Source organism: Quercus suber, unplaced genomic scaffold (genome assembly GCF_002906115.3).
Source record: "Quercus suber isolate HL8 unplaced genomic scaffold, Cork oak 2.0 scaffold_262, whole genome shotgun sequence".
Classification (NCBI taxonomy): domain Eukaryota; kingdom Viridiplantae; phylum Streptophyta; class Magnoliopsida; order Fagales; family Fagaceae; genus Quercus; species Quercus suber.
The window spans coordinates 519,414-538,839 of record NW_027069718.1 but is presented as its reverse complement, the minus strand read 5'-3'; the positions used below and the strand labels follow the sequence as shown (position 1 = coordinate 538,839).

Here is a 19,426-nt window from a genome sequence, read left to right as displayed (position 1 = left end):
TGGAATTGATTCCCACCTCCAAAAGCCTACTCGGCAGCGATATTCCCGAGGGCACTACCAGGCAGCTGAGTATAGGGTACCTCCGATCAATGATACCCCCGACCAGGCTAAAGACAATCGGGAAGGGCTTGCTTTAGGTATCTAAGACAGTGCAATCTTATTTCAACTTTTGGGCCTAAATTGGGTCCTGAGGTGTCTGGATTGAGGCTAAAGGTCCAAAATGGGGACATTGTCGTATAATATATCACGAGGCTTGGGCCCAAGGTTCATGGGGCCTAGGGCCAAGCCCTATACAACAAAATAAAACCAAGACGTGTTATCGAAAAGGAAACCGAAGAGCTCGGTAAAAAACCTCTCCTCGACCCTCTAAGTCAAAATCGATCTACTAGAGAATAAAGTTGGAGTACACGAATAACAAAAGACCCTCATAGTCCAGTCTACCCAATGTACTTGAATCCTCCAAGTTCCTGCTACCAACGGACTTCTCAAAGTCATGCCTTCTCTAGCTTTCCAAATCTCGCAATACACCCAATTACATCTGCCAAGTCTTACAAGCTACTTTGGCAAATCCCTAAAGCTTCTTGTAGGGACTGGATTTGTGCACTTCTACTATTGAGTGAGTGGACTCAAGCCTAACTAGCCCAATACAATGAATTTGTAGAGAGCAGGTTCAAGAACTAGGCCCTAGCAAGTGGACAACGTCTAATGCAACGTTCGCCACCATTCGACATAGATGAATGGAAATTATCCTCAAAAGTTTGTCCTCGGCCCGGTCCAAGGAGCTTGGTGATCATTTTCCTTTCCTCCGAATCCCCCCTCCCCCCGTTAATCTGTTTCTTCTCCTTATATATTCCTCTTCCAATGATCCCTTTCCTCCACTCATTGATCATCCATGCTTCTTTCTGACAACCCGTCCCATCAGCCACCTTACCAGAACTCCCAGTGAGTTGCAGTAACCGAGGAAGCACTACTCAGGGGTCATTTCCCCATTAATGCTGTCCGAACATCAATCGTGCGCATTTAATGTGGAAGTGACAATTCAATCCTGGCTTTGCTCCTCGGCCACCCTTCCACGGCCGATGTGTTGTACTTGATCTTTCTCCTTAAATGCCCTGGAGGGCTGCTTTTGGTGACTCGTTACTTCTGCCTCCTACGGTCTTGGTTGGCCGAGGACAGGGTCGTCCTCTGCAAGGCTCACGGGAAATTTAGGTCTTCACACTTCATCCTCAGGCATGGGTCTTGGGCCGAGTATAAAGTGGGCTGGGGTTGCCAAATTCTCAGGCCCCACACTTCCCAAGCTCCAAAACACTCTCTACACTCTGAAAATGTGTGAGTTGTGTTTGGATACAAATCTCCTCTCAAAGTATGACAATGAGAGAGGGAATGAGAAGAGGTTACAAGGATTCTCATTAAGGATGAGTAGCTCTCCCTCTAAAAGATGGGTGTGTTGTGTTGCAAAAAACCTATCTAGGGGTTTTCTCTCTGAATAGCCTCTTCTACTTTTGTTGGTAATGAATGTATATATAGTATAAATAAAGGGTAAGAAAGTCACACTTAAAATCCTCCAAGCATAATATTTTGCGGGTACCTCGCGAGATGGCCTGTCTTGCGAAGCACTTGTGAAATGCAACTTGACACTTGAATCTTCAACTTCCAACATGTGCTTTTTACGTGCCCTTTTCGTAGGTTACTCTTCTTGCAAACTTCTTGCGAGCTAGTCGCGAAACTGTACTGATTCTTCATTTTATTCTCGATTCTTCACCAACTTAATACTAAACCCAATACAATAAAATCTCACAAAATACAAGGAATAACACATTTGGTAAGGGTATTTTTTAAAGGAGTGTTTGAATTATATTTCTCATTTTAAGATGTTTAAATACTAAATTTGGAAAACTCCTCTTACCAGTTTTCGGATTTCAAATAACGTTGCTCAATGGGACTTTTATAAATATTTTAAAAACTGTAAGTCCCACTGATTAGACTACATGTCATCACTTTAAAAAATAAAAATAAAAATAAAAAACAATTATGTTTTTTCACTTTTGAAAAGTCGTTATTAGAAATATAATACCAAACACATTTTTTGTATTATGAATACTTTAAATACCTGTTTTCAAACCATTTTTTAAACCACAATTTTCACATCATTTTGAACAATAATACTCAAAAACCTCTACCAAATAGGTCAATGTGTAAAATTCAAACAACCCCAAATTTCACCCTAGAATTTATTATTTCATTTTATAAAAAAATTATTTTATTAGATACCTGATCCAGGATTTTATGGGACGTAATGCTTGAAGCCTATTCAAATTTTGGCGCCTCTTCCTTTTCACGCTAAATGAAGCTTAGAAGCCCAGACATGGCAACCCAACTTGACGTGCAAAACAAATTTGGGATGTTGCTCTTTGGAAGGTCGAACCATGTGTGTTTTTTCCCGATTCTCTACAATTTTTTTTTTAATTTCATTTTAACAATAATGTTTAGAATACAAAGGTTACCATAGTAACTTCACTTCCACTTTCCCATCTAGAAATGTGTCATGTGAACCACATATCTTTCTCTGTCTAAAGAGCAACATCCCAAATTTCTTTTGCACGTCAAATTTAGAAGCCCATGTTTTTAGTGAATGACTACATCTTTGTTATACAAGTAAGGATCATGTTAACGGGTGACCTTACGACAATTATTAATAAACTATTTTAAGAAAATTTTTACACCATTTTTATAGGAAATTAGAAAAACGGTTAAAACATTAATTTTTTTTTCTTTAAAAACTTTCTTAAAATAATTCACTAACAAATGCCTTAAGGCAACTTTTCCATATAAGGGATGTACGTCTGTAGTGTCCACAGTTAGCCTTGAAACAGCTTTATGCAACAACTAAGCCTCTTTGGCTATTACAAAATAATTCAATATAAATTATTTCAAACATTATAATAGCATATATATATATCATATATGTGGAAAAATTATTAGGTACTCTCGGAATACTATAAATGCGTACTCCTTCTCCCACATAAATAATGAGTCCCACCATAAATTTAATTAGTAGAACACACTATTCATGTGAGAGTATTTATAGAACTCCGGGAATACACAATAATTTCTCATGTATGTATCTTATTGGAGCTATTACCTTGCCATGTTTTCCTCGATAACGCTAAATAAAATAGAAATACAAGAATAGCATATTTGACACCAATATCATATGATGTATCTATCTGCATCACCTACTCCCAGTATAAATAATCTTTCTTCTCATGTTTTCTTATAACACCAGCCGAGAGAGAGAGAGAGAGAGAGAGAGCTTAGAAACCAAACCAGGTTGAGCTTGAGATGGAGTGGTGGTGGAGACTGTATTGGGGACTTGTGGTGGTTATAATGATGGAAGCTGGTGGCCACACTGAAGGAGGAGAAGTCACATACGATGGAAGATCTCTCATCATTGATGGGAAGGGACAAATGCTATTTTCTGGTTCAATTCACTATCCTCGTAGCACACCTGAGGTAATAATATAAATTTAACACAATTATTTTGCCTAATCTTCTTATAGCAGTATTTTTCGTTTTGCTGCCAGACAGGTAATCTAATATTGGTCAGTGTTAAAACTTGGATTAGTTGGTTGCTAAAAAATGGTGGTTGCCAATTGATTTAGTATATGCTATATCTACTTGGGATTCGATTACAAGACAGTTTATTGCTCATTTTTTCTACTATTTGTGGATTTTGCATGAACAATTTACTTATTTTATTTAACTTTTTTTTTTTTTTTTTCTATAGTACTTTTAGTAAAAAAAATTCAACAATAATAACCTGTTTATTGTTTACCAGAACTTTATGTATCTGTTAGAACGGCCTAGTGGCTATTTGATCAGAACCCTACAGCTAGCCCAACCTAAGAGTCCTGTTTTCCTAAGACCCTTTAATTTGTTCTACCCATATATTTTGCGACCAACTTACTCTACTTTTATTTTAGTATACGTATACAAATACTTCTATTTTAGACATGCTTTAAGTGGTCATGAGTATAAAATGATAAATCACAAGTTTTGTTTAACCAAAAATAAATAAATCACAAGTTTTGTAACTCAGTAACGCTACCTAATCTTCTTTATAAGGAGACTCATGATTAGACTCCTCCTCCCCATAAAATATTATTAAGAATGGTGACCTTATCTTTTCTATTTAGATTTTAATTTTGAATTATCCCCTGTATACTAATTCCCAGCTATTTGATCAGAACCCTACAGCTAGTCCAACCTAAAGTCTGCTTGTTTTCCTAAGCCCCTTTAATTTGTTCTACCCATATATTTTGCGACCAACTTACACTATACTACTTTTATTATATTATACGTATACAAATACTTCTATTTTAGACATGCTTTAAGTGCTCATGAGTATAAAATGATAAATCACAAGTTTTGTTTAACCAAAAATAAATAAATCACAAGTTTTGTAACTCAGTAACCTACCTAATCTTCTTTATAAGGAGAATCATGATTAGGCTCCTCCTCCCCATATAATATTATTAAGGAAGGTGACCTTATCTTTTCTATTTAGATTTTAATTTTGAATTATTCCCTGTATACTAAATATAAATCCTAATTTTATTCTATACTATGTAATGTATACAAAATATATCAATAAAATCACATTGCAATTACCTTAAAAACACTAATAATTAACTAGAGAAGTATGATCATGTATTAGATGAAAGACAAATCCTATTTAGATATTATATAATGCATACAAAAATATACAAAATAAAATCAAAATTAAGAAAATATCATGTTTTGTTAAGTTTTTTATTTTTTATTTTTTACTAATTAGTTAAAAAGCATCAAATAAAAAAGCGTGGTGTGGGCCTTAATTTGTTTCTCACGAAAAATGAGATCACACAATTTTCATTTTTCTAGATAAGTGAGGAGGCCAGCATGAAGAATATGTCATAATTTTTTTTTCTTTTCTTTTTTTTTTCTTTTAATCATTTCCTTTTAAGAGTCCTCCTGCCGACCAAAAAAGAAAGGAAAAAAACCTCTTCCTAATCAACTTGTTCCTTCATTCCTAACTATTTTCTCCTTTTCAACAAATAAAGCCGCTCGGCAACCATTTTCTTTGTAAAGAGCAAAAGATTTTAACCTTACATATAGCCCAGCTCAAGAAGCACATCATTTCATTTGTTTCCTATTGGCTATAATTGCATCGCGGGTAGGAGGAGTACCGTCAAACTTTTCGGTGATATTTCATTTTCCTTGCCGCATGTTTGTCCTGTAAGTCTGTGACTCTTGTCTATTGAAGACTTGGAGTTGGAAGCACCTCATGTACTCACATCACATGCCCCACAGAAACAAAACCCATATAGTCATATGCAAAGGGGTAGTGTACAGTTTTGTTTTATTAATTGATTAATACTAGGGACATGATGAAATGTTCAATAATTTTATAACATTCTTAAATTAGCATAACTCACAAATCAACCAACCGCAATTCCCAATTTAAAATTTTCGGTATGCTAATTTGGGAGTTTTTGAATTTTTGTTGTGTTCATAGCATTACTCCTATTAATTTTAGCTAAAAGGAGAACATGTGGGGAATGTGAACTCTAAAATAATACTAAAGTGCAAATTACTCTCTACAGGTTTAGGATAATTTTGATTTTGTCCCTTAAAAGTTCAAAATTTTGATCCACTCCCTTAACATTAGGTATCATTTGAAATTACTCCCTTCTATCAATGCATCATGCCTAGATGTTTGTTAAGTATTCAACTAATCAAAACAACTCCAAATACAAACAGTGCAAAATCAAAACCATCCCAAACATAGAGGATGTAAAAATTAAAACAAATACAATCATATAATGTGTCATTGGTTTTGATAAGGTTCAAAATGACAGTTTTGAATGAGAAAACGTCATTTTGAGCTTACTTGATACTTAATGGACACTTCATCATGGTGCATGACGGAAGGACTTAAATCCAAACATTATGTAACATAAGAGTTAAGAATCCAAATTTTGAAATTTTTGGGAGAACAAAATCAAAATTACTCAAAAATTTACAAATTATAATTTAGTCCTAAAATAATTGTGCTTGCCCAAAATTTGCCTTGATGGACAAGGCTAGTAATTGGGCTTACAATCTATTTGTATTATAGGCTTTGTGTTTCCTACTATGGGTAGTTCTTTACTAGACTACCAAATGACATCTCTCCGTTTTCACAAATTCTCTCCATTTTCTTCCCTAAGTTACTCTCACTCACTCTCGTTATGGCATCAACCTTCTCCTTGCTTCTTCCTCTCTCTTTTCCATAGAATTGCCAACCCCTTCTTCTCATTCTATTCTCCTATTTATAACTTGAGGAGGGTGGAGGTGCTATGATTACTTTCTGATCTCACTTGTGTGGGTGGGGTCCAATCTAATTATTCCTGATAAGAATATGCTCTATTGGAAACAGTGGTAATGGCATTGGAACTAGTTCTAGCCTCCAAAAGACTACTCGGTAGCGATATTTCCCAAGGCAATACTGGGCTGCCGAGAACATATGTTGTTTTGAGCAAGCACATTCCCAATCAAGTTATAATTGATCGGCATGGGCTTGCTTCTGATAGGTTTAAGACAAGATAGACTCATTATGGTATTTGGGCTCAGATTGGGCCTTGAAGTGTGTTCGAACCAAGGCCAAAGGTCCAATGGGCACGGCATCATGTATTATACCATAAGGCTAGGGCCCAAGGTTCAATAGGCCTAGGATCATACCCCGTACAATAATAATAAAAATTTAAATGTTGAAGTATGCAAGAAATACATATGTGACAACAATCTTAGTCATACGAATTACAATATATACAAATACTTTTTTGATTTAAACACAAAATATTATCTTAAAAGGGAAATTATATAATTTGGAGCAGATGTGGCCATCTTTGATAGCTAAAGCCAAGGAAGGAGGATTGGATGTTATTCAAACCTATGTATTTTGGAATCTTCATGAGCCTCAACCTGGACAGGTTAGTCAAACCCTCTCTCTCTCTCTCTCTCTCTCTCTCTCTCTCTCTCTCTCTCTCTCTCTCTCTCTCTCTCTCTCTCTCTCTCTCTCTCTCTCTCTCTCATGTGGGGATTCTATGTTGCACAGTATGATTTTAGTGGAAGATATAATCTGGTGCGATTCATCAAAGAAATCCAAGCACAAGGGTTGTATGCTTGCCTTAGGATTGGACCTTTCATTGAGAGTGAATGGAATTATGGGTACGTACATAGGTTAATTCTCATTCCACTTCCTACAATCCACAAAAATATCTCTACTAGCTTACAAATATTATTAGATTAAGAACAAATTATAATTATTTTTCTTTGCAAACTAAATTGTTATTATCATTAACAATTGCTATAGTTAGAATAGACTGATTACAAGACCACTAAGATGAACTTCTAAATATTTCTTTCGAAACAAGTAAATCACCTCATAACAAATAGTTTTACACCATATTGTCTTTATTTAAAATAGGACAAAAGTTAGGTACAGTACCTTAGGTGTTGTTCCTTAAGTTCCTCTCTTAAGATTCAACCATGTGGCTAATTTACTAAAAAATACACTTCCATCTCATGAGAAAAAATCCCACATGGCAGAATCTTAAAAGGGAACCTAAGGAACAACACCTAAATATTGTACATAAGTCTTGCTCTTTAAAATGTATCATGATTTTTTTATAAAGTCCAAATTTGGTAAGGATGAAATGTAAAACCCATGTCTTACACCATCAAATTAGAGATTGTCATGTCATCACTTTACTTAAAATCAATACATCCTACCACGCCTAATAACGTTTTAATAAACTCTTAATTTGATTGGATTTATATATGGTATTAGAATTAATTATGTGTGATTATGCATATTCTTAAATATGTGATAAGATGATGTGGCAAGTTAGAATTGGAGGGGTAAATTATAGGTTTTACACTATATCCCTACAGAATTTAATCTCTTCTTTATATATACATCATAAGTTAGGGAATAAATATTCAAGCCCAGACACTCCTAGAAGCACCAGAATATTCCATTAACCTAAAGTCAATGCATTAATAAAAATAATTTAAAAAAAAAAAAAAAACTTTGGCCCACAAATGGGCCAACTTTTATTTTATTTATTTTATTTTCAAAATAGTTAACAATTGATATTAATTTAAAAATTAATATATTTAAAGAGGAGGATAAATGTGGTATAAGATAATTTATTCCTCAAAGTGCAGCTGAACTTTTTTTTTTTTTTTTGGATAAAGTTTTAACTTATGGCGTCCGTTCCTGACGATAGTTCTTTATCATCAGACCAAGACACCAATCAGTTTTTAGTGTAGGCTAGGATTGAATCCCAGATCTCTTATACAACCATCAGAGACTTTACTATTTGAGCTAACTAGAACCTGCATGTGTGGCTAAACTTATGTAAGAAGAAAACATAAAGTAGCTCTTATTGGCATTGTAAAAATGTTTTAGATTATACTAGTCTTTTTATAGAGAAATATATGTTATAGTGCTATAATAATGGATAAATAATTAAATTCACTATTCCTGATCATTTATTCTTTTAGACAAGTAGTAGTTCGTCATTATGATTGGATTAGAAAAAAATGGTCTAGAGTTCAAACTCTTTTTCCACTATATATGTGTTTGGGTAGGTTAGGTTCAAATTACACCTAGTATAACTTTAAGCAATAGTATATAACTAAATATCTTTTTATTGTATGCAAATTTTGAGAAATCCACAATTGGGTTACATATTCTTATTATACACTCCAAGCGTGCAAAGCTTCAAGGCAATTTGAGATCAATAGCTATCTCATCTATAAAATGTTTAATTTCAAGTTTTTGTGTTTTAAAATTATGCATGAAATGTGAGTTTATGGATTAATTAGTAAATAATATGTGATTAGTACCAAACTTGGCATGCATGTTAAGAACAAAGAGAAGATGTAATCCAACCATGGCATGTTCAAAATATTAATTAAATAAAAAGTAATTAAGAGGTGTAATATTGCTTAAAAGTTACACCATATGTCATTTAAAATTTACTAATATGTATTTTTCTTTTTTTAGATTCTAAATTATCTATTTATACCCAATAATAAATTTCTAAGATACAATCAATTTAATTTCTCAAACACTTATCATTATTCTTATCATTACCTTAAAATGGATTATATTTGACTCGCACAAGTGTTGCACCCATTTCTTGCTTAAGAGTGTTTGAATTGTAGGGGATTTCCATTTTGGTTGCATGATGTCCCTGACATTGTTTATCGATCAAACAATAAGCCATTTAAGGTACTATGCATCTCTCTCTCTCTCTCTCTCTCTCTCTCTCTCTCTCTCTCACATATACAAGTATTTATTTATTTATTTTTAAATCTAATGTTTACCATGAAATTGTTTGATTTTACCACAAAAAAAAATATATATAGATGTAATTATAGAAAAAAAAAATGAAAATTTTTCTTTAGAACTCTTAAGTTAATTATGCATATTAATTGAAAAGTGAATTACTGAATCATATGGTGATTATACTTTGTATTAAATACATAAAATCACAACATAGGCCAAATTTGAAAAATAATTCAATCAATAGAATAACACACATATCTGGTAACGAAGTGAAAACAAATCAAGAATCGACTCAAGAGGGAAAAACATTCCGAGTGTATCTTTACCCTAATAAGGAAATCCACTATATGAAAAAAGCTTTACAATCCAATTCATACCCATGACCTTAGACTCTATTTTGTATATAAACATACTGATGTGCCCTAAAACCAACTCCAGACCATATTAACTATTTTATATGAATCCCTTCTCAAGAACCTCATCCATGATCACAATCGAACCCTTTAATCGACTCTAAGGACCCTCCTTGAAGGTTTGATCTCTAGATTAGCAACATTGGGATTTAGACTCTAAGGTTTCAGTTCTTGATCACCAAAAACAACAACTTCATTGTGAATATGGAATTCTGAACTCACAAGGTTTATCAATTATGGGTTTAGGTTTACTTCATTGTAGTTCATGGTAGTAGCCTCTTTAAAAAGAAAAAAATTGTTTTTAGTCGTGTTTATGATATGACTTTATATCATTGCATGTAGAACATGAAAACCAATGCAACATAGACTTTAATGAAACACATCAAATTATCTTTTCATATTTCTCAATTTTTAATTTTGACAACAATCAAATTGTTGTCAAAATTTTTCTTTTGATCAATCGAGCAACAATTAAATTATTGTCAAAATCACATGTTTGATCGATTGAGCATTGATCGAATGGCAATTGAAACTCTGAATAACTATCTTCTTTTGAGCTACATCTTAGACCTTTTGAACTTGTACTTTGACACACATACACATTATAGATTTGATCCCCATTACAATGTCATTGAATTTTCCACAGCAAGGACAATTTCCCCCACTCAATACGGCATAGCTCTGCCTATGCCCATCCTTAGTTTTGATAATGTGACACCATTTGAGCTAATCGGTTGATAAGATATTGCTCTTTTCGTTCAAATAGCAAGGTTTGCAAAGTCTATGTTTATTGGTGTTATTCAATGACAAATTTGTATGTATTTTGTTTAACCATTTTAATGTATCTTTTCGAGACTTAATTGTATTTGGGGTAGACTGTACTTGAGCCGCTTTTGCATTTTTGAAAGTTGCATTTAGAGTCATCTTGTGACTTCAGGCAACCTACTCTACTTGCAAGTGACACATGGCAAAAAGCCAGGATCATAGTATTGACTAGGCAAGTAGCGCCAACCAAGCCGTGACAAGGTTGCGAGTTGCAAGATTAGTGTACTTTTTCTCTAAACTTTTTCCATCCATTGTGTATCTGCCAACACACACTTTTGAGCTGGTGTGCGTGGCTTGGTATTCAAATAAGAGTGTGACTAAACCTTAGAAATTATTCTTATAACATTTGAAGCCAAAATTCTTATGTATGAAAACAGAAAGTTTTAGTTTTAAGCAAAAACACTCTACCTTCTCTTTTTCATCTCATCCATCCTTGATTGAGATTTGTATTTCATTCATCTCACATCCTTACACAGTACCTCATGAGTTGTGAGTGAATTCATAGAAACTTAAGAAACCATAGTAAAATCCAATCTTTTGGTGGTTTTCCATTGGTGCTTCAATGGAGTGTCTCCAGTAAGCTAGAAGGAGAAAGGGCCTAGCTGGAGCTTGAAAGTTTCAAGAATATTAATAATCTTGTGGGAAGGGTTTAGTAGTGTCCCATGTACTGCAACTGTCTTGTTTAGTGGAGATTTCCAACGGAGGAGAGGTTTTTCCGCCTCGGTTTTGGGTTTTCCTCTTTCTAAACACTTCTTAGGGTTTAGCTTTGGTTTAAATGCTTTTACCTTATGTCCATATTACTATTTATATGTTATGCCTAGTGTAGCTTAGTTCTTGTTATATGGAAATTGGTTAATCACTTATACGTTAACTAGTTTGTTAGTTTAGCTTAAAAGTGATTTAGCCGTAAAAAGCATGGTTTAGGGTTCTAAAGTTGTATTAGGATTGCTTTAGCATCTTTCAAGGTTGTAAGCCACTCCATACTTACGCTACTTTGATGTCTAGAAAATTTTTCACATTTTTGTATTTTGATGCTATGCTAAAATCCGTACATAAATTAAAGCACAATAGTTTGATATATCGGAACTTAGATAATTAAAATGATTTCATTTTTCTGTTGGATTAATTTTGTAGTTCTACATGCAAAATTTTACCACAAAAATAGTGAACTTGATGAAGTCGGAGGGTTTATATGCCTCACAAGGAGGTCCCATCATACTGTCACAGGTACTATACCGTATCTTACTAGTCAATAGGTAATAAATTCTTTACTGAATAAATTTCTCACCTGTCATATGCTAATTAATACTGGTATAGATTGAGAATGAATATCAACACATTGAAGCAGCATTCCATGGAAAAGGGCCTCCTTATGTTCGTTGGGCAGCTAAAATGGCAGTTCGGCTCCAAACTGGTGTACCTTGGATCATGTGCAAGCAAACTAATGCTCCTGATCCAGTGGTTAGTTTACTACTCAACTAAGACTATTGGTTTTAGTACTAGTTTTACTTAGGAACTAACCTACTAATTTTAAAATGTTCTCTTTGCTATTTTGTTAGACTCAACCGATTGCATAATGGACCATATATTGTATGTCCCTTTAACAAATTAAACATGCAGATTAATACATGCAACGGGATGAGATGTGGAGAAACTTTTGGAGGACCCAACTCACCAAATAAGCCATCATTGTGGACAGAGAATTGGACTTCTTTGTATGATCAAATCTCTGCATATATTGTTCCATTTTTTAAGGGCAGGGAGTTTTAAGTAAAATGTTACATTCCATTCGATTCTCTAGAGGAGTCAAAAGGAACATTAATTCAACTAGTGGGAACATTCTTGGGTTCAATTTTCACTGATAAGAATCAACAAGTCATGTTTGATACAAAAATAAAGTATGTGAAGGTCTTAGCTACTGTACTAGTTAGTAAGTCTGTAAAGAATGGTACCATAAGAAACCAATGGCTAGCTTCAAAAGTTTGGTACTACGGAGGTAATGATAGTGTATATTTGGAGAGATAATGATGGTTGAAATGGTTGCTTAGTGGTGATAAGATCAATGTGGATCAAACTTGGAGGGTAATGGAGAATGCTTATGGCTGTAAGATGAATCTAAGTCAATGATTTCCCAGGAATTTTTTTTTTCTTTTGCTATTGAATTAGTCATTAACAATTGATGTTTGAATGAATGAGAAAAATATGAGTATTAATCATTTTTAGAGTCAACTAACTGTACTTAGTTTTCTCTTGAAGCTATCAAGTATACGGTCAGAAGCCATACATAAGATCTGCTGAAGACATTGCATTTCATGTAGCACTTTTTATTGCAAGAAATGGAAGCTATGTAAATTATTACATGGTATGGTATTTTAGTTATGAATCTCATTAATTTTGCTATTATATTTCAATCTAGTTAAGTATATTTTCTTTTAAATTTCACCGGTGCATATTACATAAGCCTTTTAGTTATCTCAACCTAATCATATCAATGTCCCTAATACTACATTCCTTATGTAGTACCACGGAGGAACAAATTTTGGGAGAACAAGCTCTGCATATATCATAACAGCTTATTATGATCAAGCTCCTCTTGATGAATATGGTGAGTAGCATAAGTTCCTATATATGCTTCTTAATTAGATGAATAATTTAATTAATAATCCACTACTTCTTATAATTTCAGGACTAAAAAGGCAACCTAAGTGGGGGCATCTTAAGGATTTGCATGTTGCAATTAAATTGTGCTCAACAACTCTGCTGCAAGGAGTACGAACAAACTATTCTTTAGGCCAACATCAAGAGGTAATGTGCCAAAAGTCTCCTCATATATCACTGAATGTTATGTACTCAAAGATGAAACTTACAAGATTATGATAACAAGTATTTCATTCTTTCTTTTAACTTAGGCCATTGTTTTCCAAGAAAAGACTGGAGGCTGTGCAGCATTTCTTACAAACTATGATGGACGTAACATTACTGTACAATTTCAAAATATATCACTTAAATTGCTTCCAAAGTCGATCAGCATTCTACCAGACTGTAAAAATATATCCTTCAATTCAGCAAAGGTAAGTCATAATGTAACAAGTTGTTTTTCTGTAGTTGACCATTATTCATGTTTGTAATCCTGCATTATAACTACAGTTTTGGGCTCATGACATTTTCTAGCAAAATTTTGGTTCGAAATTTTTTTTTTAAATCATTATATTCTAATATACCTCGAATTCTTGTTTTGACAAGACCATTATGTGCATAATTTAATGTAGGAAATTTGCTGTCTAGAACTTAATCGATATCTTGTGAATTTACAATCATTGGCAAATCTAAAGCATATATATCTTTTCTCTTTCTTTTGATGGCAGGCTAAAGTTCTAGTTTATCTTATCTTGTATAGGTGAATACAAAGTATAATGACCGAATCATAACACTAGCACAAACTTTTGATTCAACTGATAGCTGGGAAGAATTCAAAGATGAGATTGTGAACTTTGAAGATACATCACTAAAATCAAATGGCTTACTTGAGCACGCGAATACAACCAAAGACAAATCTGATTATCTTTGGTACACTCTTAGGTAAATTCATCTCTCTTTGAATTTTACTAGCATGAACCATATGCTTACTTTCTCTTCTTTGCATCAACTTATTGACATTATTAATGGAGTTTTCTGTTGAAATACAGGCTTGAACACAATTTTTCTTCCACTGAAGTTGTACTTCATGTTCAATCTCTTGCACACGTTGCGCATGCTTTTTTGAACAACATATATATAGGTAGGTTACTAATTATATTCGAACTTCTTTGAAAGACAATAATTTTCTTTCTTTTTCTTTTTTTCTTTTTTAATTAACTACGACCATTTTATTTTGTGCAAGGCAGCATCCCTCATTATATGTGGGTAAACAATTGTGATTCACACCCCAAAACAATATTACACTTTTTCACTATAAACTATATACATTTTAGACTTTGTCCTCTAAACTATTAAAACACAATCAACCCCTCAAATCAAAAACTTTGTAACACTTAACCTCCTTCTATCACTTGGCCCACTAGTAGTTAGTAAAAAGATAGAAATGTCATCCCCTCTAATTACAAAAGGGATATTTTGGACTTCATTCCTAATGAGGTCCAAGTCAGCCAATGTCGCGTGAATATCACATGCACATATTTTCCATCTAACTTAACAGTAAAATTGATAGAAAAGGGTTAAGTGCTACAAAATTTTCGATTTGAGAGGTCAATCATGCGTTCAATTTATAGTTTAGGGGATAAACCAATTAAGTTTAAGCGAGAGTATAATGGTCGCACGCGCGCACATGTGTGTATATATATATATTGAAACCTTTGATTTAACATTCAATAATTTTGGAGTTTCAAGCCAGTAACCCTAACCCTCACTTATTATTTGGTGGTATTCAGGTTCTGCAAATGGAAGTTTTACTACGAAGAACTTCAAGATGGATATTCCATTTATGGTCAAAGATGGAATAAACAATATTTCTATACTCAGCGTAATGGTTGGGCTACAGGTAATGATTTTGTAACTTTATTTCTTTAAAAATTATATTTATATGCTACCTCCAATTTTTTTTTTTTTTTTTTGGCTTGTGAAAAGGATTCAGGAGCTTTTCTTGAAAGAAAAAGGACTGGCTTAACAGCAGTGACAATTCAAGGCGACAACAACGAATTATATAATTTGACAAACCATGAATGGGGATATAAGGTTAGCACTTTTATCTTCATTAATCTTCCAACATTATTTTTATATGTAAAATTTAGATATAGTACTTTAAGTGCAATAAATATAATTAGGTTTCTCAATTCAAACATCCAGTTGTATTGACTAATATAAACAATTTAAACAATGTTGTCTTTTTCAAGGACAACTTAATTCAATTTTCTTAGATATTTGAATTTAGTTAAGGAATGTTATATATGTACTACACCTAAAATACTGTACATAATTTTTACTCTATAGTTATTATTTAAATTAAACTCATTAATCAATACAGGTTGGACTACTTGGAGAAGAATTGCAAATATATAGAGAAGAAAATGTGGGAGATGTAGTGTGGCGTGAAAATGGAATCTCTACCAATCAAACACTTACTTGGTACAAGGTATGTAACTGTACATTTCATATATATTATAACAAAAATCTAATGTAAGATAAAAAATTACAATTCAAAAAAAAATGTTGAAGTATCAAATAATGGTTTTACAAATAAAAGAGAAAAATAAAAGAAAATTAAGATAGCATTTATTAAGATTTAAATTCATTCAAACATAAAATTTTTAGATACAGTCTTGAGGGTACATAATAATCAGTATATTTGTTTTTTACTCTAGAATCCCTATATGATTTATAGTTTATAGTTTATCTGTGTAATATTGCAAATTGGTAATCTTGCAGATATTTTTTGATGCACCCAAGGGAGATGATCCTGTTGCCTTAAACCTTAGTTCAATGGGGAAAGGTGAAGCTTGGGTTAATGGACAAAGCATTGGTCGCTATTGGATTTCTTTCCATGACTACCAAGGCAATTCATCACAAATATTGTATGTAACCATTAGCTATATATCCACAGTAGTTTTTTATGTGAGAATAATTAATAAACACCAAACATGGAAAAAATAAAAATAAAAACAAAAAACAATGTGCAAACATACACACAAACAAAAGAAAGTGAATTCCCTAAAAATTATTTGTAAAAAGTAGATTAGAATCTTGGGACTCTAAAATTATAGTGTAGCAAAGTTCATGGTTAAAGTTTAGGTGCTACATACCAAGGGAGTCAATATCATACTGGAGACCATTTTGATTTGGTCAAGAGAATAATGTATTTCGATACCAATAATATTAGTGTACTATTTCGGGATTATCGCTATATATAATATTAATATATTAGGCCCAAAATCTTATTCTCCTAAAATATGTAAGCCCATCTCTCTATACTAAGATCCTGTAAGAACTAACACCAAGGGGTACATTGTGGCAATGCTTTAAAATTGGGAGGTCAATCATGTGTTTCAATAATTTAGACTTTAAAGGGATAAAGGTGATTGAATTGAAAGATTATGGTAGAAAGTAGCAATATGTAATTTGCCCTATTTTTATTATAGTATAACTGTATAATTATTATGACAAAGTAACCTACAACAAGTGACCACAATGATCTTGAAAGAAGTTCTTTATGGCCTCTCATTTAATTCTACTTCTAAAATATGTGAATTTTATAGTGATGTTAGGAATATTATAAATTTTATTATATATGTCTTATAAAATGATGTGTCATCAACCTGATTTAACCATAATAAATAATTCAAACACTTATTTATTATCTTTTGAGGTGGCACTAATCACATTTATGGTCACATCAATTTGTAAGTTTTTATAGTGAAATTTGTAGTAATTTTAGAATTTTAACTTGGCCATCAGTTAAACAAGTTCACTTACTATTAAACTTGTTGCCGTGTATGACAAGTCACAGCATTCAACTTCCAATTTACTAATATACCTATACCATAGAGGATTTTAGTCATCCCCCACAAACTTGAAACCTATTGCAATTGTTCTTTTTTTTTTTTTTTTTTTTACCTACAACAAGTGACCACAATGATCTTGAAAGAAGTTCTTTATGGCCTCTCATTTAATTCTACTTCTAAAATATGTGAATTTTATAGTGATGTTAGGAATATTATAAATTTTATTATATATGTCTTATAAAATGATGTGTCATCAACCTGATTTAACCATAATAAATAATTCAAACACTTATTTATTATCTTTTGAGGTGGCACTAATCACATTTATGGTCACATCAATTTGTAAGTTTTTATAGTGAAATTTGTAGTAATTTTAGAATTTTAACTTGGCCATCAGTTAAACAAGTTCACTTACTATTAAACTTGTTGCCGTGTATGACAAGTCACAGCATTCAACTTCCAATTTACTAATATACCTATACCATAGAGGATTTTAGTCATCCCCCACAAACTTGAAACCTATTGCAATTGTTCTTTTTTTTTTTCTTTTTTCTTTTTTTACAAATTATTTTGTTGTATACACAATTTCACTATAAATTTATAATTCAAATTTAACAGAGACCGTTCTCTTTCAATAAGTGCACATAGGACTATATGGACAACCATACATGCACGTGCACACACATACATGCATAAATTAGACCAGTATTATTTTACAAATGTAATTTCCTATTTATATATGCATATATATCAATATATGTTTTGCTAGGTATCATGTGCCCAGATCATTCCTCAAAACTGGTGAAAATCTTTTAGTTTTGCTTGAAGAAAATGGTGGCAACCCTCTTCAGATTTCCTTGAACACCGTGTCAATCATCAACGTACAAAAAGATTCATCTGACGATCAGCTTGTCACTTCCTTCGAAGATTACACAGAGATGGAAAGTTATAGGTATTCTTAGTAGGGATCAAATGAATTACAAGTCCCCTACTATACAAAGTGACAATATATATAATAGGCTAATAAATCTGTTTCCTACTAATCTGGAATGAGCATTTTGAGTAGAATTCATGATGTAAATTCCTTCACGTTCTTCTTTCAAATAATAATCAAAGTCCTAATTATTATATTCAGAACTTTTTCCTTGTCTCACATTCTTATTTTATCCGTACTTTTATTTTTAAATAAATAATATTTTATCTAATGAAATTACCTAATATTTATCTAATGAAACCAAATAGAATGAGTACTTTAATTGATAATTTGTTAATGTAAAAATGTAAAATGTAGAGGAAGGTAGAGCCATTCTAGTTTTTCCCATTCCAAGTGTTAACTTGTTTAAATATCATATAGTAAACACTAAATAGTAAGAATTGAAGTCAAAAGACGTGAAAAAAAAATATAAAAAATAAAAACTAAACTATGATGCCAGCTTTTGAAAGATAGCAAAAACTTGTTAAGAGGAAAAACTTTGCTTTACTTGTGTGAGGGAATATTGAGAGAGCTATAAGGAGATAATCCTGTTTCCCCTTCAAGTGAGGTTGGAGGATGCATTGAGTTACAAGGCTTCACCAAAAGTCTTACATCTTGTTGAGGACCATTTTTTCGACCCACGTGACATTATTTCATTGGTAACCCATGTCACATTAACATATTATTGATTTTATGGGTAAATCTATTTAAAGCTCAAAATAAGCTCATATCTCATTCAACTACATGAATTGGGCTCACATGGCCCACGAGATCCTTACTTCACGAGGTGGGTCCATGGTCCACATTTCCTCTTCATCAATTGGGATCATAACCCCATGATGTCATCAACATCAACATATGAATCGGGCTTAAACAATGAATCAAAGCTCATAGCCCATATTACCTCTCTTACACTCATAGTAAGCGGCTTCTTCAACAAGAGCCCATATTTACACAAAATGACAACAAAACCCGAGTTATGTCATCTCACCTTCGGTTTATGATCCAAGCATATAAGTCTCTTTGGGGAAACTTTGGGAGTCATGGTTTGGGGGGCCGAGAGGTATGTTCAGTAAAGCTCCAGCGATTTAAAGTTGATAAAAGAAACATGTTGCTTGGCATGTCTTCTTCACCTCCCTAAACTCTGACGAGTCCATGTGTAGTGGGTAACATATGGTAAGCATCTTTTATCACATAGCACTTTAGATGATAAAATTCCCCATTGCTCTTTTCCTAAAAATTTGATATTCATCATGTGATAAATACTCAATATCTCTAGCTATCTAACTGCTGGGAAGATTACTGTTCATTTAATCCCCAACTATTGCTATACATATTT

General features: G+C 32.9%; 1 protein-coding gene across 1 annotated transcript; it reads left to right on the top strand.

Annotated features, from left to right (window-relative positions):
• The first annotated feature begins 3,257 nt into the window (after positions 1 to 3,257).
• LOC112023343 (beta-galactosidase 6) lies at positions 3,258 to 18,251 on the top strand. Its single transcript, XM_065781293.1, has 18 exons — positions 3,258 to 3,513; positions 6,918 to 7,013; positions 7,139 to 7,251; positions 9,259 to 9,325; positions 11,755 to 11,847; positions 11,938 to 12,081; positions 12,241 to 12,335; positions 12,877 to 12,982; positions 13,141 to 13,225; positions 13,307 to 13,425; positions 13,530 to 13,691; positions 14,018 to 14,199; positions 14,307 to 14,398; positions 15,048 to 15,157; positions 15,244 to 15,351; positions 15,641 to 15,748; positions 16,042 to 16,187; positions 17,884 to 18,251. The coding sequence occupies exons 1-18, from the start codon at positions 3,343 to 3,345 to the stop codon at positions 18,074 to 18,076; spliced, it is 2,190 nt and encodes a 729-aa protein (XP_065637365.1). The 5' UTR covers positions 3,258 to 3,342; the 3' UTR covers positions 18,077 to 18,251.
• Positions 18,252 to 19,426: the final 1,175 nt, after the last annotated feature.